The sequence below is a fragment of the Bos grunniens genome, chromosome 22 (assembly GCF_055505025.1).
Source record: "Bos grunniens cultivar Pamir isolate PY7600 chromosome 22, Bosgru_T2T1.0, whole genome shotgun sequence".
NCBI lineage: Eukaryota > Metazoa > Chordata > Mammalia > Artiodactyla > Bovidae > Bos > Bos grunniens.
In genome coordinates this window covers 56,739,792-56,765,235 of record NC_141186.1, presented here as the reverse complement: position 1 = coordinate 56,765,235, position 25,444 = coordinate 56,739,792, and the positions used below count along the sequence as shown (strand labels likewise).

The 25,444-nt window shown below is 51.6% G+C and overlaps 2 protein-coding genes and 1 non-coding gene across 6 annotated transcripts; all 3 read right to left on the bottom strand.

Moving 5' to 3' along the window:
* Positions 1-573: 573 nt before the first annotated feature.
* On the bottom strand, positions 574-4,338 carry LOC147348695 (large ribosomal subunit protein eL32). The gene is made up of 4 exons (XM_086368684.1): positions 4,293-4,338; positions 3,362-3,462; positions 2,622-2,803; positions 574-752 (listed from the first exon to the last, which is right to left on the bottom strand). The coding sequence occupies exons 2-4, from the start codon at positions 3,455-3,457 to the stop codon at positions 623-625; spliced, it is 408 nt and encodes a 135-aa protein (XP_086224810.1). The 5' UTR covers positions 3,458-3,462; positions 4,293-4,338; the 3' UTR covers positions 574-622.
* Positions 3,543-3,682, bottom strand: LOC147348696 (small nucleolar RNA SNORA7). The gene has a single exon (XR_015152039.1). It is a non-coding gene; the product is annotated as a small nucleolar RNA SNORA7 (small nucleolar RNA).
* A 1,296-nt stretch (positions 4,339-5,634) lies between the features above and the next one.
* Positions 5,635-24,748, bottom strand: EFCAB12 (EF-hand calcium binding domain 12). Of its 4 annotated transcripts, none has more exons than XM_086368640.1 (10): positions 23,693-24,748; positions 21,936-22,032; positions 19,095-19,546; positions 16,687-16,869; positions 14,718-14,874; positions 14,173-14,369; positions 13,073-13,286; positions 8,805-8,967; positions 6,997-7,053; positions 5,635-6,160 (listed from the first exon to the last, which is right to left on the bottom strand). In XM_086368640.1, exons 1-10 carry the CDS (start codon positions 23,960-23,962, stop codon positions 5,902-5,904), a joined length of 2,049 nt encoding a protein of 682 aa, XP_086224766.1. In that variant the 5' UTR covers positions 23,963-24,748; the 3' UTR covers positions 5,635-5,901. The 4 variants fall into 4 exon arrangements, with proteins under 4 accessions (XP_086224766.1, XP_086224769.1, XP_086224767.1 ...); XM_086368643.1 differs by lacking the exon at positions 23,693-24,748 and adding an exon at positions 23,296-23,500; XM_086368641.1 differs by lacking the exon at positions 21,936-22,032 and having other exon boundaries at positions 23,693-23,954.
* Between the last annotated feature and the right edge of the window lie 696 nt (positions 24,749-25,444).

Below are 25,444 nucleotides of genomic sequence, written 5' to 3'. Positions count from 1 at the left end.
ATTCCTCTCCTCAGTAGTTAAGACTGTCAGAATGCTTCCCAAGTCTTTCAGAGAAATGAAATGACCAATAATTTACTCAACAAATGTTTTGTCAGATTAGGTTTTGAACAGGACCCATCAATCTGAGACATCTATCTACTACTACTATGGGGTTTAAACCCAGTCCTGTGCCAGAGTGCCACGTGCCCTGTCCCACGTGACCTATGCTGCTTAAACCGTGTGTTGGAAAAAAGGTTCATAAAAATTCACGAAACAGCTGAACCCTAGCTATTGTTACCTGAGATCTACGGCTGCAGTTGAAAGGGAAACCTGATTGTCCTCAGTCTTCCTAAGAACCACACAGGGTAACTTCTGTTCTAACTTTACAAAGTGAGGCTGAAAATGACTACCTGCTCCAAGTGCAAGGTCCTTCCATCTGGGTCTCAGAACCGACCCTGCTCTGAGCAGATCACAGGTCCTTTACAAACACCCCTTCCTAACAGAAGGTTCCAGAGAGCATGAACAGGCAGAAGACCAATCTGTGGCAAGCTGTCATACCGAAGACTTAAGAACCAAGGGGGAGATGCCAGATGGTTGGGTTTTATGCTTTTATTACCACAAACAAAATGTGCACACGAGCTGTCTATTCATTTTCCTCGCTGCGCAGTCTGGCATTGGGATTGGTGATTCTGATGGCCAGCTGGGCTGCTCTTTCCACAATGGCCTTGCGGTTCTTGGAGGAGACGTTGTGAGCAATCTCAGCACAGTAAGATCTGGGAGAGACAATCAGTACACGGTAAGGAGGCCTGCCTGGAAGGCACACAGTGTTCCAGTGGGAGGGCGAGAGCTTTGGCTCCTTTGCTTTTAGAGCCACAGCACTAAAGGCAGGGGCTGCAGACTCACCTAATGCCATGGTAGTAGCAGCAAGCTCCTAAGTGTTCCCTGGTAGTGACTCCTCTCACTGAATCCTGCCAGCAGCCTTGTAACCCAGGCATCACCTCCATTTTACAGACAGGGAAACCAAGGCCCACCCAGGCCAGGATGGCTCAGCCCTCTGGGCCAACCTGCACAGCTCAAGGCAGTCTCAGGGAGCTTGGCCTTGCCAGTGAAAAGTTCAGGTAAACCTTCTGCAAAGCAACTAACAACCAAAATGCAACAGTCTGATTAAGCCAAGGGCTGCCCGCCCAGACCATAAGCATCATTTGCTACAGACAAAATTCAAGCTGAAAAGTAACAATGTCTAGACTCAGTGAATGACAACACTGAACAATTCCTGAGAACTTGGCAGGTACTGGTCTATTCATTCCTTTGCAGCCACATCCCACCCCAGGTTGGCAACAAATTGGTCTCATGAGCACATTTCATCATGAGCACATTTCAGCAAGGAAATGCATTTAACAGTGGATTAAGACAAGACACTCTACACCCCTGGAGGAATTTCAGCAGACTCTAAAGGCAGCAGGCAGAGTTAAGAACTCTGCAGGAAAATAGCGTCACAGTAAGAGACAAACCAATCCTGACAGAGAACTGCTTTGTTTTAAAGTCTACTCATGCAATTATCTTAAAGGAGACTTAAGTTGTATCACACTTTCCATCTTTAAAAAAAAACAAACAAAACACTCAGGTCCTCATCCATGTGTATTTAATAAGCACGATCACAGTGATGTGTTCAGTTACTGCAATGATCAACTTAAGTTTCAGTTATTTAAAGATAAATGCCCAGAAATGGAATTTGTGAATTAGATGCAGAGTATTTCTGTGGCTATTGATAACAGACTGCCAAGGTACTATTTAAAACACACCTATCTTTATGGCAACTGGCAACATATGCACCACAATCTTTGCTACACAAAAGGGATTAAACCGAACCATTCTGTCACAGTTCTCTACCAACCTGCTAACTCCGTGCGCTCTGGGCATCCAACATTAATTCCTAAGCCCATCCTTTCCAAAATACTTCCAACATTTTAATGCCTAACTTCCTGACCTAGAGAATCTCAACGGTAAGTGAGAATACTGGTTGGTTGTTACTTGTGCCTGCAATTACTACAGGTAGGGGAAGAAAACACACTCTCTTCCGCTTAACCAAAACATACCGTTTCCCCCAATCCAGATCAAAACTGTCTAAATCACCCCCCATGAAAAAGCTTTTCTCATCCCACTGCCCTAAGAAAACCATAGGTCATTTATACACAGTGCTCCCCAAGTGTCTACATTCCTCAGAACACGTGCTGTCCTCTGCCTGCGGGCTCTCCCCAAACGAGGCAGCAACTCCTCTACTCCTGTAGCCCTCTGAAGATTCCTGTGGCCACAGCACTAAGGATCCCTTGGGTCTGGGGTCTCTATTTCATCCCTGCCCCTTCCCCCACATAAGTAATGTTCTGAAAACCACTGCCAGAGGATGCTGCAGTGCCAAGCAAAGCCATTACCTCTTTTCAGGTCCCAGGCCTCTACAATTTCAGGGCACCCCCCCACTGCCCCCCAGCAAAGGAAACATTCTGGAGTCCCCAACAAGCATCCTCCAAGCTCCTGAGGACACAAGACTCCTCCAAATGCATTCTAGAAGGTCTAGAGTTGCCTGCCCAAACCGATCTCACAGGCTGGCTTCTGACACCTGAACCCAGAGGTGAGAGCCAACTCACTTGTTGCACATCAGCAGCACCTCAAGCTCCTTGACGTTGTGGACCAGGAACTTCCGGAAGCCGCTGGGCAGCATGTGCTTGGTTTTCTTGTTGCTCCCATAACCGATGTTGGGCATCAAGATCTGGCCCTTGAATCTTCTGCGCACCCTGTTGTCAATGCCTCTGGGCTTCCGCCAGTTCCGCTGAAAGAAAACACATTGTTAGTGTCTGTGAAGACACCAACTCTGCCTTCAGGAGAAAAAAGGGGGCCAGATGAAAAGAAAATATGCCATCTAGTTGTCTTTGGGTAACAGGATTTCATAGGAGCTCCTACATTTGACCAGCATAAATACACACCTACATTCACACCCCTTCCAAGCAAAGAAAAAGCAGGCTACATATCCATGAACCGTGAGGGGCCTGTGTATTAAGATGAGGAGCCCGGCTTTCAACATCACACTCAGCACCTAAGTTTTCCCACCTATGCAGTAAATATAATCTCTCCCTCATATTGTCATCAAGCCACCTGAGATGTAACTAATATAAGCTTCTAGATACCTCAAAACAGGCCCATGCCCCGTGTCATTTAAATTCCAATTTACACATCAAGGGACTGAGTGGCGGTGAGGCAGGGACACCTGGGGTTCTAGAGAGCCCTGCCACCAGCCAGACCAGTCATCTAGCAAAACTCAGAAACCCAACAGCCTGTTTAGGAACCATCTATCTTCACCCAACACACACTTCCATCCTGGGCCACATACCTTGATTTTGACATATCGGTCTGATTGATGCCTAATGAACTTCTTGGTCCTCTTTTTGACGATCTTAGGCTTCACGAGGGGTCTGAGGGCGGCCATGATGCCTTCAAGAAAGAGGCAAGAGACCACGTCAAAGATGACTTCTTGGAAGGAGGCTTTCTCGCCCTGACCCGGGGGCTTGAACTCTTGTTGCAGAGTGTCTTCCAATCACCAGATACTGAGCAAACTGGGAATGGAATGGGTACCTCTGCCAGGCTTGCTTTCCCTCCCGACTCCGAAGCTGGCAGAATACAAGCCATTCTCCAGATGCGATCCTGGGAGGTTAGGGGGTCAGCCTGCTCAGTCAGAGCCAAGAGAGAATGCCGCCAAAAGGGGCATCCTCAAAGGTCAAGACGCAGTTTCACATTCCCAGAGATCCTGACCCGCTACCAGAATTTCGGTTAACTACACTATTCGGCTCGCAGCTCGGCTTTTTTTGGCGGTCCCGCCACAGCAGCAACTCCAGGGCCAGAAACAGGAGGAGGAGCGCCGAACAGTGGAAACAGACAAATACACGTGAGTAGACAGGGCTGAGCGAGGTGATCCGAGGACTCGAGCCAGGGCAATCAGGCCGCAACCCTCCCAGTCGCTCCACAGCCCCCTAGGACCCCCGCATAGTCTGGCCCCAACCAGCGCCCTGCGCCCCCAGGGCTCAAACAAGCTGTCCGCAGCTCTGACTGACCCCAGGCGGCCTCCGTTGGAGCACAAGCGGCCCTGGGAAGCGAACCTCCATCACCCGCCGGGCCGCTTCGCTCGGGACTTGTACGCACTCCAGCCAACCAAGAAGGGCAATGCCCACCCAAACGACTGCTGGGAAGGACGAGCTTTCCCGACAGGCGGCGAAGGGGCCAGAGGCAGGCCGCAGAGACGCGGATGGCCAACGATTAACACTCACCGAGTCAGAGATGGCTGCCACCTCCGTAGGCAGCGCCGGGGAAGAGAGAGGACGCTGCCGCGCGGGGGCCGATGGGACGTCATTTCGCATCCTGACGGAGAAAAGGCAAGCACTTCCGGCGTTTAGCCCTTCAAAGATACTAAAGACACGTCAGAGAAATAATACTGAAAAAAAGCCGAGGCTGCCTGTGTTTTCCTAGTTATTAATATCTAGGAGTAGCACTAAAAATTTTCATGCCTTCAGTTGGGACCGCATAAAAATTTGAAATTCTTTTTGGAACTTCCAAGACCTGGTGAGGCGGCATTCACTTCCGCCAGGAATTGAAGCCGTCCCTCCGGAGGATAATCCAATTTTCAGATTTTCGCCAGCGTTTCTTCTTCCGAAGTGCGCCTCCTTGTGGCCAGGAGAGAGCAAAACATAGACTTCCTAATAATTCTGTCACGTAGACTGTTAACACTCATTCGGTGGGTTGCGCGCGTGCGCGCGCACACACACACACACACACACTTCTAACCATTAGGCTAGACTAGATGGTCTGGTTATTCATTGTTCTCGGTTTGTTGAATTTTAGCTTTTGTTTTTAACATTAATGTCAAAATTAAATTTCAAGAGAAAAGAAAACGGCTTTTGATTCCAAGACCCGAACACAATACGGATGTCTTGTCATCAGCGATCTTGGTAGTTACACAGCCAGACGGAGACAGAAGCTGAGATGGATTGATTGTGTTGTTGACTGCGTGATGGGTGAGAAGGGAAGGGAGTGTTGACAACTCCTTGGTGAGATTTTGACTGTGGAGGGGGAGTGTGAGGACACCCGGAGACGTGAGATGGGAGTTGTGAAGGGAATGTCTTGTCCAAAATCACATCGCTGGCGGCACCACACCTCAGGAATCCTGTTTGTCCTGTGGCTGAAGGAGTCAGGTGGGATGCCCAGCACAGAGGCACTGAGCTAACAGCAGCCCACAGGGTGTGTGTCGTGATGGAAAAGGTCTTGACCGGGTCAGATGGGTGAGTCGGGAAGGGCTCATGAACCAGGGAGTATGCTTGCAGTTGCGAAAGGCCTAAGAGTTTTGGAAGTAGTGACCCAAAGGGCTCAGTCTTGAGGGGGATGAGGGACATGCTTATTTTATTTCAAGAGGAGGGCACAGGGGTACCCACACTACCTGCTGCTTCCTGGTGGGCACTGAGGTCCGGGATGAGTGGCTGGAGAGGTCATGCTGGCACCCCCATCAACACTCCAGGAAATGTGCCTGCTGTTTTCCCCAGACCTTGGACCCCAGCTTTCCAACACCCCTCTAGCCACAGCTTCTGAATCTGGAAATTACATCAGCTGAATCACAGGTGAAATGAGGAAAACCTCAACCCAGTTTTATTTCAACAGGACAGAGGTCAGGAGAGGGAGACACTCAAAAACCACATCTTCCCCTGGACACATCCACGCTCTGAGACACTGGACGCTTTGTCTGGAGACAGCTGGCCCAGGCCTTCCCACTGAAACGACTTCTCTTGTCTGGCTCTTTAACGCCCTCCCTGCGTCTACAGCTCTGGGCTGCTAGCTGCGCTGGTGCCTGGCCCCAGGATGGCTAGGTCTGGTGACACCTGGGCCACTCTAGTTGATGTGATAGATCTTGTGGGCATCGTAATAGGCGTAGGTCACGTAATTCACGTCCTTAATGGGCCACCAGCAGTCGGAGTGGTAGGTGGCCGGGTAGACGTGGGGCCGCTGTTGGACACAGCTGAAGATGGCCAGGCTCCGGTCCATGGTCACGGTGGGCAGGTAGAGCCGCAGCTTGTCCAGGAGGTGACCCGGCCAGAAGAAGTTGGGATGGGTTAGCTGCAGACTGCTGGGCTTCTTCTCCTTCAGCTTCCTGGGGAAGGAGAAGACAGAGACAGTTGTCATGGAGACAGGGGGCAGCTGGGGCTCCTTCCCCAGCGAAGGTGCAGCTCTGTACTAAGCACTCTAGTACTCTGTTGTCCTGCTGCCTCCCGGAGGCCTAGAGGGGCGAAGTCATTTCCCCAAGGCCACACAGCTGGCAAGTGGCGGGGGGTGGGCTTGACTGCCAGTCGGCTGTCTCTAAATCCAGACTCTTAACACGCACACCACCTGTTCTGTAGAGGCATTGTCACGTGCTGTTCAGAGGGCAGCCGCTGGAGTCAGCACACCTGGGTCCAAATCTCTGCTCTACCACTTAATAGATCCGTGACTTGGAGCAAGGTAGTCAGCCTTCCTGTACGGCAGTTTCCTCTTCTGTGAAATGGGAATGCTAAGCGTAACTTCATAGGGTTGTGGAGAGGGTTTACGTGAATTAACGAGTGGGGAGCAGTGTCTGCCTGGCACTCTTGTGTGTGCATGCGTGCTAAGTCTCTTCAGTCGTGTCTGACTCTCTGCAACCCCATGGACTGTAGCCTGCCAGGCTCCTCTGTCCATGGGATTCTCTGGGCAAGAATACTGGAGTGGGTTGCTATGCCCTTCTGCAGAGGATCTTCCTGACCCAGGGATTGAAGGCTCCTGCACTGCAGGTGGATTCTTTACTGCTGAGCCACCAGGGAAGCCTCTGGCACACTTAAGGGTCACTTTACAGATCCTCAGCTCCTGGGCACTGATTCCTGCATGCTGGGTCCCATGTACCCTGCAATACTCGAGTCCTGGGTCCCTTCCTCCCACCTGCTCCCCCCCTCCCAGAGTTCGATGATCACTACAGACCTGGTGAATTCCTCAAATTCCTTAAAATTGATTTTCTTGATTTTCTTCGGCATTTTCCTGGTGGAGGAGAGAGAGAGAGGTATCTCGTCAGGAGACAGGAAATCCAGGTCAGTGGGGCCTCAGGGAGTAAGTATGTCAGGGTGATGGGGGCCCACCTCTGAATCCAGACCAGAGCCCTGGAAAGAGAACTTCTCCCTGTTCGGGGCCCTGACTGTCTGCCATACTCCAGTGGAACACACGGTGAACTGGAGTGTCTAGATCTCTGGGGCCCTACTGGGGAGGCAGACAGGATGGCAGCGCTGGGTTCCTAGCCTCGCTGGTTGGGCAACTTGGGACCAGTCAGTCCCCTTGTGGGGGCCTCGGGTTTCTCGTTCCCCAGCACGGAGACCTCTCAAGTCATTACGAGACATGCTCAATCATCTGAATCCTTTTTGCACCTGCGACTCCCACTTGCCCTCCAGAGCTGAATCCCGCCTTGAGGACAAGGGTGGTAAAAGGTAACGCCCCAAATCTGGGGCCTGGTAGACATCACTTAATCACCACAGCACTCTTTCCCAGCAAGCCTGCATCTGCCTCGGAATCTTTGACAAGACATGCTAAGTAGCCAATGAAACCAGTCCACCCCCGCCCTGGGGGACCTCTATCCTTTATAACTGGGGCCTGTCAGAGCAGGACAGAAGTCACTTTCTCAGTTTTTTGAGGTTCATGGCTCAGGAATTGGTGGCAGCCATGCAGGGGATCAGAGAGGACTCTCTAGGTGACCGGCTGCCCAGCTCATCCTCAGCTCTTCCCTGCCAGGACTGTGGCCAGCTCCACCTGCAGGCAAAGCCCACTCCTACACTCAAGAATGGCCTGAAGGGATAGGCTATGACAATCAGTGCTCAGGTGCTAAGGGTCCTCACTGTGTGTGTGGTAGAGCTGTCAGGCCCATTTTACAGATGAACATGCTAAGGTTCAGTAAGCGAGGTAACGGTCCATTTGACCTCTGGTCTGTCAGTGGAGCAGATTGCTCCACTGCTTTCCCACCCCGGCTGTCTGGCCAGACCACCCGAGCAGGCATCTGGCAGCAACGGACAGTGTGGGCAGGTCCTCAGCCCCTCCCCCGTCACGGTATCTGGTCAGCTGCCCCTTCTCCCCTCCCTCCCTCCACTCTGCTGCTGCTGCTGCTGCTAAGTCGCTTCAGTCGCGTCTGACTCTCTGCGACCCCATAGACAGCAGCCCACCAGGCTCCCCCATCCCTGGGATTCTCAAGGCAAGAACACTGGAGTGGGTTGCCATTTCCACTCTGCAGTCCCCACCAAAGCTGGCTGGTGGTAGCCTGCTCGCCGATCACCTCCTGACAAAGCAGGACATTCTCTTAGAGAGACACTGGGCTGATCTGAGGGTCAGGGGAGGCCCCAGGGCAGAGTTCTTTTCTCTGGGCAGGAGTGTGCAAGCCCACATTTTGCTAGAGAAGGCAGAGGAGGGGTTGCCACCACTGTCCTTGGCAGGGGCCCTACACCCGGCCCACGATTCGTGAAGAGGCCTCCCCGGTTTCTCTAAGAAGTCCTTCTTTTTAACCTTTTCCAGAGACCTTGAGGTCGTGTAGGATGTAGTCAGGAGGGCTGCATGGGGGTGAGGCAAGAAGGCTGGGGAGACACGTGCCGGGGGGACACGCGGCCAGTCCGTGGGGATCAGGTGAGCTGGACATGCCGGGTAAGGACACAGACACCTCCCTGTGACCCGCCTGTAACTGCCCACCACCACCCCAGCCATGGGGCATCAGTGGGCAGGAGCGCAGGGCGGAGGAGGAGGGGCTGACACTCAGCTTGTCAGGCTTCTTCTGAGGCACAGGCACGGGAACGCCCTGGGGCCGGACCAGGGCCAGGTTCTCAGTGAAGGGCTTGAAGTCTGAGTAGTAGCCTCCTGGCTGCCGGATCGGGCGCATCTCATCCTTCTGGAAAATGATCTTGTCCCCTGGGTACATCAGGGCTGTAAGCAGGAGGAGAAACATGGCCTGTCAGCCCGAGACCCGTCCCCAACCCCAGCCTTTGGGGCCGAGGGGGGCTATTTTTAAAAACAAATTCACATTCTTGTTTGAAAAGATTTTCCTTATATACATTTTTTTTTTTTTTACTTTATTTATTTACTTTTTCTTTTGGTCTCCAGTGGCACGTGGGATCTTAGTTCCCCGACCAGAGATCAAATCCACAGTTCCCTGCACGGGAAGCTTGGAGGCTTAACCATTAAGCTACCAGGGAAGTCCCTTTACTTTTTATTTTTAAATGATGGTAGGTTCACAGCAAGTTGCAAAAAATAGTGCAGCAGGTCCCCGAGTCCTTCCCCAGCACACCCCCTCCCCGATGGTGGTGAGTGCGTCCTGGCAGCATGCTGTCGGGAAGTGGGGCTGGCAGGCTACCACTCAGGGGACCACAGATGAGGGCGCCTGTTCAGAACCAGGGCGGCGGTGGCCCCGAGGCCTGGCGGCAGGTAGGAGGGAGCGTGGCCCCACACCCTGCTCTGCAGGGGCCGCCTGGTCAGGAGTCCCTGAAGGAGGGAGGGAGGCCTCACACAAGACATCACTGGATTAACTTAGACTCGGTGGGTGGTGGGTTTTCTCGTGCAGAAGCAGCAGTCCTGCCACTGCCGAGCAGGGCTCGCCCCAGCGTCTCATGTTCTGGATGCAGTGGTGGAGGTTCACTCTCCAGGTTATTAATTGTTTTTAAGGGTTTTTTGTTTGTTTGTTTTTAGTTGGTGAATCAACTACAGTTTATTGCTTAGCATGCCCCCTCCTTATCTGGCCAACACAAATGTATTTCTTTATTTACGTTATCTATTTTGGCTGAGAGGCTTGTGGGATCTTAGTTCTCCGACCTGGAATGGAACCCATGCCCCTTGCTTTGGAAGCTCAGCATCTTAACAAATGGACCACCAGCGAAGTCCAAGACTTTTTTAATTTTTTTGATATTTATTTATTTGGTTGCAGCAGGTCTTAGTCGCCAGGGAATTTCAATCTTTAGTTGCAGCATCTGGGATCTAGTTCCCCGACTAGGGGTTGAACTCGGGCCCCTTGCAGTGGGAGCATGGAGTCTTAGCCACCAGACCACCAGGGAAGTCCCAAGTTTTTAATGTTTATTTGGGCAGAGGGCAGGGATTGCACAGCTGAGAAGGGAGAGTAGGGAAGGGGGAGATGGGCAACATCATCATTTTTAAAAGGTTTACATGATTTTTAAACTACATTTTTTAATGTATATACATATAGGACTTTTAAAAAATGACTTATAGAGCTAATCCATGTGAATAGCAAATAAATAAGAAAAAGAGATTTGTGAAAGGACAGTCGTTAAATATTATTGGTGGTCAACTCTGGCTGGGGGATTTTGTTTTGTTTTGTTTTCAAAAATGTAAATGAGCAAGATTTATCTATAAAATTAGGGGGAGCAGAACAATAAAGCTATATTCAGTGGAGAGGGGAAATGCCTCGATGTTCTAGAAGTCTGGCCCATGAGCTTGAGGTCTGGGATCTGAGCCCACCAAGCTCTAGCCTCAGGCACAGACCTGGAAGTGCCAGGGTTTGTGCTTCTGGTCTCTGTCTTAAGGACAGGCAACAGACAGTGGCCAGGACAGCAGCCAGAGATGGACTAGCGTCTTTCCCATTTTAGACCAGTCAGAAGCAAAAGGAAGCCCACCCACAGATGTGCCTATGTGCTCATGAGTGAGGGATCCTGCAGACAGGTGAAGCTCAGCTGTGTGCAGGCCCAGGAGCCAGCAAAAGCCGGTGGTGGAGAGACTCAGTAAAGCCTCGATCCTCTCTGGTGGGGACGGACCAGCCAGCATGTCTGGGGGCGAGACCTAGCCCGCAGGAGCCGTCGTGTGCCTGGGAATCCTGCCTGCATTTTAGAACACCTGCAGCCCCACCGCACGCCAAGCCCAGGTGATCTGGGAGCATGAGGCTCCCTGAGGAAGGAGGGAGGGAGGATAAAAGTCAGGGTCGAGAGCTGTGGGGTCACCTGCCATATCTCTGCCCTCCTGGCCCAGACGGCGGCAAGCGGCTGCCCAGGCGAGGGGTGTGCAGCTTGTGCGGGAGACAGTGACCATTTAGGCTGGTTGGCCTGTGTTCCTGAAGGCCCTTGGCCACTTCCTCCTGTATAGACCTTTTATGGCCTGACTGTATCCCCCCAAATTCATACATTGAAGCTCTGACCCCTAGAATTTGTATTTGGACATGAGGCCTTTCAAGAGGTGATAAAGCTAAAATGAAGCCACTAAGGAAGGGCTGCATCCAGTCTGACTGGTGTCCTTAGCAGAGGAAATGTGGGCGCAGAGACACAGCAGGGGCGCATGTGTGCACGGAAACAACCGTGTGACTAGACAGCCAGACAGTGACTGTCTGGAGGGCACGGAGAGCGACCTCAGAGGACATGAACCCTGCCAGCACCTTGATCTTGGACTGTCTGCCTCCAGAATGGTGAGAAAATACCTTTCTGCTGTGTAAGCCCCCAGTCTGTGGTGTTTAGTTACAGCAGTTCTACCAAACTAATACAAGACCCAAGGTCCTCTACACTGAGCGTTTGTTTCCCCTCCCGGGGCGGGGGGGTGGGGGGGACGTGGGGAATGGAAACAACCAACTGTGACTGTTAACTCTTGTTCTCAGGGAAGTCACGGCACCCTCTGTGTGTCCCTTTCTCAGAAAACCACAGCCCAGAACGGCCACAGCTCCTTCCTGCGAGGTTCCTACAGGAAAACCTCTGCCCTCCAGTGCAGCAGCGACTGGCCCGTTGAACACGTACTTCATAAATGCGGGATGCCAGCATCATTACATGGTCATCAGGGGCCTATGGGGCCGCTCCTCTGCCCCGTGTCTCAGAAGCACACAGTCCACCTAGGAGTGGAGGGTTCAGATCTGCTTGGATACATGGAAACACAGCTCTTGCCCCAAGCAGAGGGCGGGACCAGTGCGAGAGCTCAGGATTGAGACCTGTGGGCTCAGCAGAGGGCAAAGGGCTTCCACAGAACCCGTCTCCCCGTGCATTCTTCTCTCTGTGTGGCAGAAGCACCAAGAAACAGGCCTGGCTGAGACGAGTGGGTTTGGAACACTCCTTGTGTCGTTGCGGTTACCTCTCCCAGCCAGGCTTCCGGTCCGAAATCGCCTACTCTAATAAGCAAACTAATTCATACTTAGGAATAACAAAACAGTTTCCCTTTATCATGCAATCACAGTTCCCAAGGACAAAAGCATATTTGTAAACAAATATATTAGATGTAAATATTAAATGAAACAATGCATTGTTCGCAAGTCCCATTCTTTAACCATCTTTTTCCCTGATCCTACAACAGTTTATCTGCTTAAGGAAATGGCTCTTATTGTCAGTAAATATGAATACCAAATAATTATGCTATAACTACATTATTTCATCTTAACAACTCATCACATGCACAGATTCACTCCTTATAACACCGACGTATTTCCCACATCGACACGATGGTCGGTGCTCATTCGGGACTGTTCCTCCTGGCCCACCTCTGGCTCCCTCACCTGGACCTCCAGTCCTGGTGCTCCCTTCCCTAGGCTGGGGAACCTGGACTCTGGGCCTAAGGAGCAGAGTGTGGGACCTGCAGGGCTGTCAAATCCCCTCTCACAGCGAACCAGGAGACTTCCCTGGTAGCACAGGGGACGGGAATCTACCTGCCCAGTGCAGAGGACAACGGGTTTGATCTCTGGTCTGGGAGGATCCCACGTGCTGCGGAGCATCTAAGCCCGTGCGCCTTCAACTGCTGAGCCTGTGCCCGAGAGCCCGTGCTTCACAATGGGAGAAATCACCGCCATGAGAAGCCCGTGCACTGCCGCTAGAGGGCAGCCCCCGCTCCGCGCACCTAGAGAAAAAGCCCGCGTGGCAACGAAGACCCAGCACAGCCCCAAATAAATAAAAGCGAACCCGGTGGGGCTGTTCTTCCCCCAGCCCCCTTTCTCCCCAGCGTCTCCGTGGTGGGGTTGGGTGCTCGTCGGCTGGGGAAGGACAAGCCTCAGGTGGCTGCCACCCTGGCCCCCTGCTCTGGGGCCCCCTTGACACCTTCCCAGCAGCCCCAAGGCCCCTACCTCTCATGAGGATGTCCTCGGTCAGCGGGAGGCCGTGGGCCTCGCAGACCTTCCAGCACTGCAGGTAGACCAGGAAGGTGTCCACGCGGGACCTGTTGAGGATGCTCCCCATCTCCCCGTGGACTGTGGTCGGCAGGCAGTGCTCGTCAAAGTGCTTGTCCCCGCTGCGCACCAGGCGGCACTGCTCCGTGTACTGGATGGAGGGGAGGGCCAGCTGTGGGGAGAGTGGAGGCGGGCACTCACTCCTCCTCGCCTCCCTCCTGGCCCAAGGCAGATGCGGAGCCTCAGGCGCCTCTCCTCTCCCAGCCCGTGAGTGCAGCTGTTGATGTCAGCCACTGGGGAGGAAAAATCACCCCTGATCAAGGTGACGCCTGCATAACATGTGAATGGGCCGGGCACAAGGTTCTGTGTGCACAGCTCCTTACACAGAAGTGCACAGGCGACTGTATACACATACAGAAGGCTCCTTTGCATGTGTGCTAAGTCGCTTCAGTCGTGTCCAACTCTTTGCAACCCCATGGACTGTATGTAGCCCACCAGGCTCCTCTGTCCATGGGATTCTCCAGGTAAGAATTCTGGAGTGGGTTGCCATTTCCATTCTTCAGGGAATCATCTCGGCTCAGGGATGGAACCTGGGTCTCCTGCATTGCAGGCAGATTCCTTACCATCTGAGCCACCAGGGAAGCACTTAGTGAACAGTGCCTGATGCATCACAGGCTCTCAATAAAAATTTATTGGGTGAATTAATTTATACAATCAGTTCTTCCTTCCTTCACTCAACATGTGTTCCTGGAGTGCCTACTCAGTGCCAGGCCCCAGGCCAGGTTCTTGGATTCCAGCTGTGATGAACATGCAGTCCTGGTCTCAGGAGTCAGTCGTGATTCAACAGTTGGAGGAAGGGAACTCGGGACTTTCAGAAACATCATATCAACTCATCTTATCAGAAACCTTGGGAGGCAGGTGTTGTTCATACAGACAGAAGAGGGAACGAGGAGGTAAGGAAGCTGGGACCCCCAGAGCTCCCCCGGCCAGAAGGTGGGGCATGTGGGCCCGGCCTGCCCGGTCCCCAAGCCCCGTCCCTCTCCTGTCGGGGTGGGCACCTTGTTCTGCCGCTTCCTCTCTCGGTAGTGCTTGCCCACATCTTCCATCTCCTCCAGTGTCATGGGCCGTGCCTCCATCTCCGTGTCGACCACGGGCACCGTCAGCAGGTCCATCTTGGGAGCCTCTGGGGGTACATTCGCCTTCTGCTTTGGGGATGAACTCTGTGTGGAGCCGCTGTCATTGGATGATCTGGAATCTAGGGGTGGAGGGAAGAGGCAGAGGAAGGAGGAGCTGAGAGGGTGCCTGGCCATAGAGCCCATCGGGCAGTGAACCAGTGTTGCCGAGCGGGTGCCTTGAAGGTGTCCCTTCTTCGGGCTCCTCTGTGGCCTTCTCCTCCCTCTCCCGCACCCGGCCCAGCCTTCCCGTTTCCGTTCCCATCCTCCAGCATCCTGCTTTTCCAGGCCTGCTTCAGGCCTCTGCGGCCCCGGGCAGAAATGAGATCCTGGCCCTGCTGCCTTCTAGATTTGAGACTGTGGCCCGGCAGTCAGCCTCTCTGAGCGTCAGCTTCCTCCCTGCACGGGGAGGGGTGGAGGCAGACACGCACCCTCTGTTGCGGTGGTCAGGGTGCTTTGCTGCCGAGCCAAAGACCACTGCTTGTAGGTGCTGGCCAGGTTATCCATCGTGATGCTGTTGTGCTTCCCCAGGGAGCTGAGGTAGACCACAATGTCCTCCACCTCCTGGTTTTTCAGAGGGACTCCAATCTGAGGAGACAAGAGAAGCCCAGGTGGGCAGCCTGGCTCCAGATGTCCTGCTAGGATGGCCAAAGCCTCGCCAGCCTGGCCCCGCCTCCCCATCGAGTTTCATCCTCAGGCGCTCCCAGCTCACATCCAGGGTCCCTGTGAAGGAGCTCAGAGCCTCTCCCCGGGGCCCTGCACATTTCCCACCCTCTGCCTTGACTCGGGCGTTTCCCACTTTCTGCCTGAACAGCTCCCATCCCTCCTTCCAAACCCCGGTCCAGACGTGTCCCTATCTTTGCAGAGGCTGTTACTTCTTCCTCTGGCCTGCCTGCACACTCCATTTCAATCTCAGCCTTCCAGTGCCAGACTGGAAGGAGGATGTCACATCTGTCATCCTTGTCTGTGAGGGACACAGAGGCCTCCCTTAACTGAAGTAAAATAGAGTCGGAAATCTAATGCCCGGGACTCTTTTAAGGGTGGCGGGCAAACTTTGGAGGAATACGATACTTGGCAGCAATACTGAATATTCAAGAAAAAATAGTGTGAAAGGAAATGTATCTTTGCCAGCTTCTTTACACTGTAGATGTTATTCTCTGTGCTTTATTTAAAGACGATCAGAACTCACCTGGTGCTAAAGGATTTAGTGTTTGAACTTTTTGGTGACGTTGAATTAAAGACCCTTTATTTTTTGTTTTAAATGCTTTGAAATGTTGTTTAGATAGCTACATGGTATAAAATGAAAGCCTGAAACTGCTGGTGATTTTAGACTAAAAAAAGTGTAGCATTCCCCTTCTTTCCTAAAGTTTTTTTTAAAGGTATCATGTATTCAAAATATATAAAAGTTTAAGTCACCCAGACCAGGAATCGGCAAACTTTTTCTAGAAAGGGCCAGATGGTAAGTATTTTAGGCTCTGGGAGCCATGTGGGTCTCTGTCATCACTACTCAACTCTGCCCTCCTAGCATGAGAGCGGCCATGATAACGCATAGACAAATGTGTGTGTTGTGTTCCAATAAAACTTTATTGACAAAAAAACAGGAGACCAGTTGGATTCGACTCCTGGGCCAGAGTTAGCAGAGCTCTGCTAGACCAACAGGACTTCCTGTGATGATGGGAAGATGCTCTGTCTGAGGGGTCCAGCAGCAGAGCAACTGCTGAGCACTCCAACTGTGGCCACTGTGCCTGAGGAACTGGAGTTCTAGTTTTATTTATTTATAGTTAAATTGAATTTTTGAATAACCCGACAAGGTGTGGTCTGAGGACCCACACCATGGGCATCGCTGGGAGCTTGTTAGCGTGCAGCATCCTGAGGGGGCTACCCTGGTGGTCCAGTGGTTAGGACTCCCTGCTTCCACTGCTGGGGGCCCAGGTTTGATCCCTGGTCGGGGAACTAAGATCCCATAAGCTGCATGGTACCTCTCCCCATCAAAAAAAAAGAAGGCAGTATCTTGGGACCCCACACAGAGGTACTGGGACAGAAGCTGTGTTTTAACAATACCCCTATGTGAGTCACATGCTAGTGATGGTTCCAGAAGCTCTAGAAGGTTCTACAGGCAGGACTGAAGATCCAGCTCTCTCTGTGCTCAGTTCTGGGGTCTCACTGGCAAGACAGTGATTCCCTAAGCAGCAGGCTGGTTACAAGGCTGGCTCTACAGACTTCCCCCTCAGGTAGGGCCTTTCAAGGTCAGACTGGGGCAAGGTGGCTTTAGAGGTCTGATGGGGGGCTCAGGTTAAGCCACACGTTCCAATCCGGCTTTACAAATAATGCAGGGGATGTCAGAGCAGGATAGTGCCGCAGGGCTGTGGGGGCACTCAAGCCAGCAGGGGAGGCGCTTACCGCCTTGAGAGCCACGATGAACTCCTCTCGGGAGATCTGGTGCTTGCCCTGGTCCACCTTGTGAAACAGCTCCAGGATCTTGATCTTGCGGCAGTGCAGGTAGGAGTACAAGGTCAACAGGGCGGGGGGTTTGGGCAGTCGGAGCTGGGGCACCTGCCGGCGGGAGGGTCGCTGGCTTTTCTTCTGAAAGAGGCAAGAGAAGGGGGCAGAGGGGAGCGTTCAGGAGACACCACGGAGCTGGGTCCCCAGATTTAGAAATGGGAAAGAGAGAGGCCGAGCCACGCCACCCAGATGGCAGGGTGCAGGGCAAAGGGCGTGGGCTTTCGGCAGGCATGTCCTGCCGCGGGAGGCCTGGGCCGCTTGGCTTCTCTGAGCCTCCAAGTTCTCATCAGGCACAAGAGGTTTGGACAAAATGAGAACTAGAACTTCATTCTTATCCCCATCTCTCTTGTCAGACCAGTCACTATCATAATCCCACTGGGCTCTCAGTGCATCAAAATATGAGCCCCTGCCTGAAGCCGCCTGGGGCCTCTGCTGCCCCTACTCCCCAGCCTCTGGCCCTGGGCCTCCCGCCTGGAATACCTCTCCCTTCTCTGTCAGAATCCTACTGCCCCTCCCTTCCAGGTAAACGGGAATACAGTCAGCCCTCCAGGTCCGTGCACTCCACATCCATGGATTTAAAAACTCCAGAAAGTTCCAAAAAGTAAAGCTTGATTTGCCATGGCCATCAACTATTTATGTCATACTTAACACGATATGTATAACTATTCACATGACCTTTACATTGTATTAGGTATTCTAAGTCATCTAGAGATGATTCAAATGTAAGGGAGGATGCTCGTGGGTTATACGCAAATACTCTGCCCTTTTATATGAGGGTCTCGAGCATCTTCAGATGTTGGTATCCATGGGGTGCCCCCCAACAGATAGCAGGGTAAACTACTCAGGAATACTGTTCCGTTAGTGTGGTGGAGCACTTGACAGTTTACAAAAGGCCTTTCTATTCCCTAGCTTATAGCTCCTCAGCGGCCTGGAGTCTATCAGTGGCCTGGAGGCAACTGCAGAGTCATTAATCTTTTGTGTCTGCCTCCCCCACTAACATGTGAATCCCCTGGGAGCAAGACCACATCTTACTCGGCTACATCCCCCACCTCCTATGCTTGTACTCAACAAAGCCCCCAGCCCTGTGCAAGCAGGCAGTAATGGTTTGCTGAATGGAAAAGAAGGATGCCGTGAATTCAATAGTAGGTATTAGCTTCCCTTTGGGAAGCTTCCCTTCCCAAATGAAGAAACAGGCTCAGCGAAGTGAAGCGACTTGCCCAGGATCACACAGCAAGTAAGCAGTGGATTTCTAACCCAAGTCCTGTGCTTATACCTAGAGGCTGTGCTGTTGGCAGGAAAGGGTGTGTGAGAACCATGAAAGTTGGGTTTTGACTATGATTACACCAAGGACTGACTCTGAAGTTTGGGGGCTAACCCAAATGAAACTGGTAATTCTGCAATAATAATAAAAATGACAAACGTTGAACGAGGGCTCACTATACGCTCGGCATGTCTCAGGCACCTTATATATATTAATCCATTTGGATGTTGCAGCAACCGTGGGAAGCAGGCACATTGGTCCTCCCCATTTAAGAGTTGAGGAAACCGAGGCCCAGATCATATGGCTAGGAAGTAGCAGAGCTGGGTTTAAACCCAAGTTATCTCACCTCTTATGCCAGCTTTACCTAAACTGGGAGAATTTTCAAGTGTCTGTGTTGGATGCATTTGGAAGATGAGGGCTCTGGCTACTGACTGCCAGTTACTATCTCTCTGGGCTTGGACAATGTGTGGCCTCACTGAGCTTCTGTCTTCATATTTATAGAGGGAACAATATGTATATACACACAAATTCATATACAAATGTTGTAAAAGATTTTCTTAGCAAAGAAAAGATTTATAAGACTTTCTTCCAGTCTCACAACTGTGATCTTCACAATAGCCCTGTGAACACATGGTCGGGGGTGTGTGTACATGTGTGTGTGTGTGTGTGCGCTCAGTCGCATCTTACTCTTTGCGACCCCACAGACTGCAGCCCGTTGGGCTCCTCTGTCCATGGGATTCTCCAGGCAAGAATACGGGAGTGGGGTGCCCTTCCCTTCTCCAGGGAATCTTCCTGACTCAGGGATGGAACCCGGGTCTCCTGCATTGCAGGCGGATTCTTTACTGTCTGAGCCACCAGGGAAGCCCCACAAGAGGTCACAAGTACACCTCCTTTTCAGGACTTCTGTCCCAGGACTCCCCTGGACTGGGAGCGGGGATGGTGGGAGTTAGGGTGAAAGATCCCCACCCTTCCTAGTCTGAGGGAATGAGTGACAGCAAGCCCCTAACACCCAGAGTGTCTGCGCCTGGCAAACGGGGCTGCTTACCGCGGTGTCCCTGATCATGGCCAGCTGGCTCGGCAGCCGAGCCACGGGCTGCTTCTTGTGGATGTCACGTAGGACCTTGGCCTCGGACAGCGTGAGGTTGGCCTTGTTCTGCAGCCACCTCTCGACGTTGCCAAACGATTCCAGGTCCTTCCGCATCTTCAGCCTTTGTCTGAGCCACGCCCTCGGATCCTCTGGCTGTTCTTGGGTGTCCCCGACTTCCGGGGCTTTGGGGCTGGGGGTGGGCTCCAGGGGAGTCTGGAGTTGGGGCGTGGGATGGACAGGCTTCGGAGCCTCCTTCTGTGGCAGGATGATGACCCGCCGGCGGCTCCTGGGCAGGTGGAAGTCCTCCTGCTTGAACTGTTTGAAGCAGTGGGCGATGACCGCTTCGGGGTTGAACACCGGCTCCTTGCTGGCATTTTCATCATCCAACAGGGACTTAGACTGGTAGAACCCTTGGGGGAAGAGGGTTAGAAGGTGAGTTCCTATCAGGATGAGGACCACAGGAGTCAGGAAGGAGAAATGCTTCAGCACCGGGCTGTATGTCAGGGTGCCTGGCTTCCAGGCCTGACTTCATTGTTGCCTTGCGATGATGGTGAAAATATTTACATCTAATGTGACTGGGCACTCCCTGCAGCAGGCACTGTGCCAAGGGATTTCTGTGCTTTCTCATGGAACCCGTCTTAGGTTCTAATCTTACTCCACTCGACTCTGCCTGCGCCTTACTCATTGGCAATCAGAATGATCTTTTTAAAATGCCATTCTGATGGTCTGAACATCTGAGGCAGCCTAGTGCTGTAAAGAGCAGAGGCTTTGCAGCCAGAGTGCTCTGGCCTGAGTCCTAGCCCAGCTGCTTATGGGCAGCATGATCTCTTATTCTTTTGGTCTCAATCTCTTCATCTGTAAAATGGGGATAATGATGGTACCTGCCTTACTGTGTGGTAGAGATGCTTAGAATCTGTTCGTTTATTCATAATGCTCAAGCGTGCTCAGTCATGTCCAACTCTCTGTGATCCCCCGGCCCTCCATGGACTGTCACCTGCTGGGCTCCTCTGTCCATGGGATTTCCCAGGCAAAAATACTGAAGCAGGTTGCCATTTGCTCCTCCATGGGGTCTTCCTGATCCAGGGATCGAACTCAAGTCTCCTACACTAGCAGGCAAATTATTTACTGCTGAGCCACCAGGGAAGCTCTTGGTTGATATTTATCTTTTCCAGTACACTGTGAACCAGGATCTCATCTCTCTTGTTCCCTGCTGGAGTCCCAGCGCCTCCACAGTGCCAACATAGACTGGAAGCTCAGTAGATATTTGGTTATTGTTGCTTAGTCACTCAGGCATGTCCAACTCTGTGACCCCATGGACTGCAGCACGCCAGGCTTCCCTGTCCTTCACCATCTCCTGGAGCTTGCTCAAACTCATGTCCATTGAGTCGATGATGCCATCCAGCCATCTCATCCTCTGTGTCCCCTTCTTCTCTTGCCTTCAATCTTTCCCAGTATCAGGGTCTTTTCCAGTGAGTCAGCTTTTTGCATCAGGTGGCCAAATTATTGGAGCTTCAACCTCAGCATCAGTCCCTCCAATGGATATTTGGGGTTCATTTCCTTTAGGACAGACTGGTTTGATCTCTCTGCAGTCCAAGGGACTCTCAAGAGTCTTCTCCAATGCCACAGGTGAAAAGCACCAATTCTTCAGTGCTAAGCCTTCTTTACGGTCTAGCTCTCACATCCATACATGACTACTGGAAAAACCATAGCTTTGACTAGATGGAACTTTGTTGGCAAAGTAACGTCTCTGCTTTTTAATGTGCTGCCTATGTTAGTCATAACTTTCTTCCAAGGAGCAAGCGTCTTTTAATTTCATGTCTGCAGTCACCATCTGCAGTGATTTGGGAGCCCCCAGGATAAAGTCTGTCACCTGTTTCTATTGTTTCCCCATCTATTTGCCATGAAGTGATGGGACCAGATGCCATGATCTCAGTTTTCTGAATGTTGAGTTTTAAGCCAGCTTTTTCACTCTCCTCTTTCACCTTCATCAGAAGGCTCTTTAGTTCACTTTGGTAAGTGAGTGAATTACAAGTGGATGGACCTAAAAGGTTGGCCCCATGATTATATCCATTTTACAGATTAAGACACTGAGCTCAGAGAGGCCAGAGGACACACAGTTGATTAGTAGCAGAGGTGGGACATGAACTTTGGCTTGCCTGGCCCCAGAGCTCAGCTCTTAGCCATTTCTTGATATTACCCCAGGCTGTGACCTAATCCCACTGAGTCTCAATTCTTTTACTAAAATGATATAAGCTCTGCTCTAGCAACCTTCCAAAACTGTTATGAAGAGCAAATGAATAACAGGTGTGGGAATGTTCTAAAATTCAGAAGGAGCAGAGCATTACTAAAAAAAAAATCTTCAAAAAAAATACTGTCACCTGCTGCATCACTTTCCTGCTACAATGAAAACTCTCCTGCTTAAAACCTTTCTGTTACTCCCAGCTGCCTCCAGGATAAAGTTTAATCTCCTTAACGTGGTCCCACCTGTCGCACCCGCCCCTGCCAACCCCCCTAATCTCGCCAGTGCTGCCTCCTCATCCCTGCTTCCTCACCTTGGATTGGTTCCCAAGCTAACCTGACTGTGGTTCCAGGGTATCCCCTTCTGCCCCCGCGCCCCCCCCCCCCCCCCCGCTTTCTGTCTTTGGAATGCACTTCCCTTTCCCCTGCTCACTTGGTCACTCTCTACTTGGCCTCAGAGGCTCAGCTCAGGCATCACCTGTCCCCAGAAGCATCCCAACCCCTCCCTCCTGCCCCTTTGGGTCCCAGAACCCCCAAGCTTAGCCCCCTCATAGCATTTACCATATTTTTCTTGATGCCGATACTTTTTCCCAACAGCCTGTGAGTCTCCCAACGGTAAGAACTGTGTCTTACTTCCTGTGTATGCCCGGTACCCAGCCTGGCACAAAGTGAACAGTCAGTACAGTTGTTAAGTCTCTTTACAATGCACATGTGTTCCTTTCATAGTCAGAAAATAATTAGACTATGTATACATTAATGTGGACAGAAGTAAGCACTTCTCAACAACCAATGTATTATTTCTTTGACAACAAGATGCTGGGTTCGACTGAGAATGTAGTCATTCATCCAACCAGCATTTATTGGGAACTACCTGTGCTTTTTACAAATCTCTCTCTGAATTCCATCCTACCTCTCTGACTACTTATTCTTGGGCCTCTGTTTCCTATCCACTACTAAAAAGTCAACGGCTTCCAGGTTTACACTTGGGTGCTCTTGTTTTTTTTTTTTTTCAAACAGTCTCCTCCACTCTCATTTCTGTGGCCCTCCATATGCAGAGGACTCTCATATCAATATTTATGATTTGGAATTAGCTCTGACTCTACATATAGTGAGAAGGAAATGGCAACCTACTCCAGTGTTCTTGCCTGGAGAATCCCATGGACAGAGGAACCTGGTGGGTTTCAGTCCATAGGGTTGCAAAGTTGGACACGACTGAAGTGATTTAGCATTCTACTTACAGTTGCTCCCAAAGCACCTCAACTTGTATGGCTGACAAAGAACTCAAACTCAACCAAGACTGAACTTATCTCCGCATCCCTGTCTACTCTTCCAGGAGGTTCCTTATCTCTGTAGAAAGCACCTCCATCTGCCAGGTAAACCTGGCTACCACCCTGCATGTCACCCTTGATTGCTCTTCCCAAGTTCTCTATCTAATCAGCCCCAAGTCCTGAAGTCCCCTCTCACCTGGTGCCTTTCCCTAGACTCCCGGGTTCTTTGGCCGGGGCATTTGGGACAGCTCCCCACTCCCAACATTCCGAGCCTGCCAATTCATTTCTGCATTTGCTGATGCTCCCAATCTGATCCTGTTATTCTCAGTAGCTTCTCCATCTCCTGGCTCCCAAGATCTCCTGGGATCTTATCCCTTCTGACCCCTCTCACCACTCATCTCCAGCAGCACTTAAACTCTGAGCAGTTTTCTGAAGACACCATGTCTCTGGGCCTCTGTGCATGCTGTTCCCCTGGTCTGGAAGGCTTTTCCTCCTCCTTCTGGCTTGGAGGACTCCGTGTAAAGATCTCTTCCAGGACCGTGGAAGCATTCCCCGTCTCCCCCGCCTCCTCTGTGCTTAGCAGGTCCTGGGTATCACCCTTGAACCCAGTATTCATCCCTTCTTCTGGGATTATCCATGTATCTGTCATTCACCTCTAAAGTTGTGGTGCTGATCAAGGACAGTAGGCTATTGTGCAAAATTTGAAGACTGATGTTCTTTTCCATGCCGCTTCTCCAGTACTGAATGTACTAAAGTGTGGTGAGGTAGTAGGGACAGTCCAGAGGGCCTGGACACCTTTCCCGGGGACATGGGTTGGGCCTCTGGTTCCAAACCACGGCGACTCGGCCAGCGTCTCCAGCCCTGCCCGGGAAATCTGAGAAACACGCATGACCTGCCCCCGACTCCCTGGCAACCCCGCACCCAGAGAGGGGACGGCACAATGGGATACCCGTCCCTGTCCTAGCCTTCACTCCGCTTGCACCCGTCCACTCGGGGGTCAAGGGCTTCCTGGAGGTGGCGTCGATTCCCGGGAGCTTAGGGTGAGCTTACGGAGCAGCGACCGGAACGCAGCCTCGTACTCTTCTTTAGAGTCGTCCATGGTCCCGGCGCTGGGAGCCGGCGCTGAAGAGCGCGTGTGAATATATGTGTTAGCCGGCGCTGAAGAGCACGTGTGAATATGTGTGTTAGCCGGCGCTGAAGAGCGCGTGTGAATGTGTGTGTGTGTGTGCTTGCGCGGGAGTATGGGGTATCTGAAAAGCAGTAATAACCAAGTTTGCAAGAGACGCGAGACCTGCGGAGCTTGGACGCAACTGTTGCCATGACTACGGACGCCCCGCGCTGATTGGCTGCGCGCCGCCACGTGGGAGAAGACTCGCACAGGGCCTGGAGTCCGGGAGAGACAGCCTGGGACTGCAAGGGTCCTGGGAGGGTCCGGGAGCAAATGGTGCAGAGTCTCTGGCTCCGCAAACAAACAAACAAAACCCCGTTGGATTTCTTAGATTGGACCGTGGCCCCTCAATCTGGAGTAATAAATCCCTGGTTTCCTCCTAAACCGTAGGGACTTCAGCAGGTCTCCACGTGTTTAGAACAGGCCCTCCCTCCTCCAGATAGACCCCTAGTGAATCCTGGACGAATAGAGGCAGTTTTTGGTATGCTTGGTCCCCGAAATACACGGTGCCATGCTTTGGAATGATAGAACCTGAGAAACACTGGGTTGGCCAAAAGGTCGCTTGGAATTTTCCATATGAGCTGAAGGAGAAGCCCGAAGGAACTTTTTGGCCAACCCAAAATTTGACCTGTCCATTGGATAGGCAAAAGGTGGTCTTATTCAAACAATGGAATATTAGCCATTAAACAGGAAGGAAGTACTGACACATGCTGCTGTGACAGGCTGGCACTTGGGACCCTTGGCTGCAGTGCTTATACCAGGACAAATGTCTCCTTGAGCAACTAAAAATATAAAGAAACTATACAAGGGACTAAAATGAACAGATAAGGGTTTTCTTGCTGGGGAGATGAAAATATCCTGGAGTTAGTGATGACGGTTGCACATTGTGAATGTACTAAAAACCACTGAATTGTGCCCTTTCAGATCAGATCAGATCAGATCAGTTGCTCAGTCGTGTCCGACTCTTTGTGACCCCATGAATCGCAGCACGCCAGGCCTCCCTGTCCATCACCAACTCCCGGAGTTCACCCAGACCCACATCCATCGAGTCAGTGATGCCATCCAGCCATCTCATCCTCTGTCGTCCCCTTCTCCTCCTGCCCCCACCCAATCCCTCCCAGCATCAGAGTCTTTTCCAATGAGTCAACTCTTTGCATGAAGTGGCCAAAGTACTGGAGTTTCAGCTATAGCATCATTCCTTCCAAAGAAATCCCAGGGCTGATCTCCTTCAGAATGGACTGGTTGGATCTCCTTGCAGTCCAAGGGACTCTCAAGAGTCTTCTCCAACACCACAGTTCAAAAGCATCAATTCTTCGGCGCTCAGCCTGCTTCACAGTCCAACTCTCACATCCATACATGACCACAGGAAAAACCATAGCCTTGACTAGACGGACCTTTGTTGGCAAAGTAATGTCTCTGCTTTTGAATATGCTATCTAGGTTGGTCATAACTTTCCTTCCAAGGAGTAAGCGTCTTTTAATTTCATGGCTGCAGTCACCATCTGTAGTGATTTTGGAGCCCAGAAAAATAAAGTCTGACACTATTTCCACTGTTTCCCCATCTATCTCCCATGAAGTGGTGGGACCAAATGCCATGATATTCGTTTTCTGAATGTTGAGCTTTAAACCAACTTT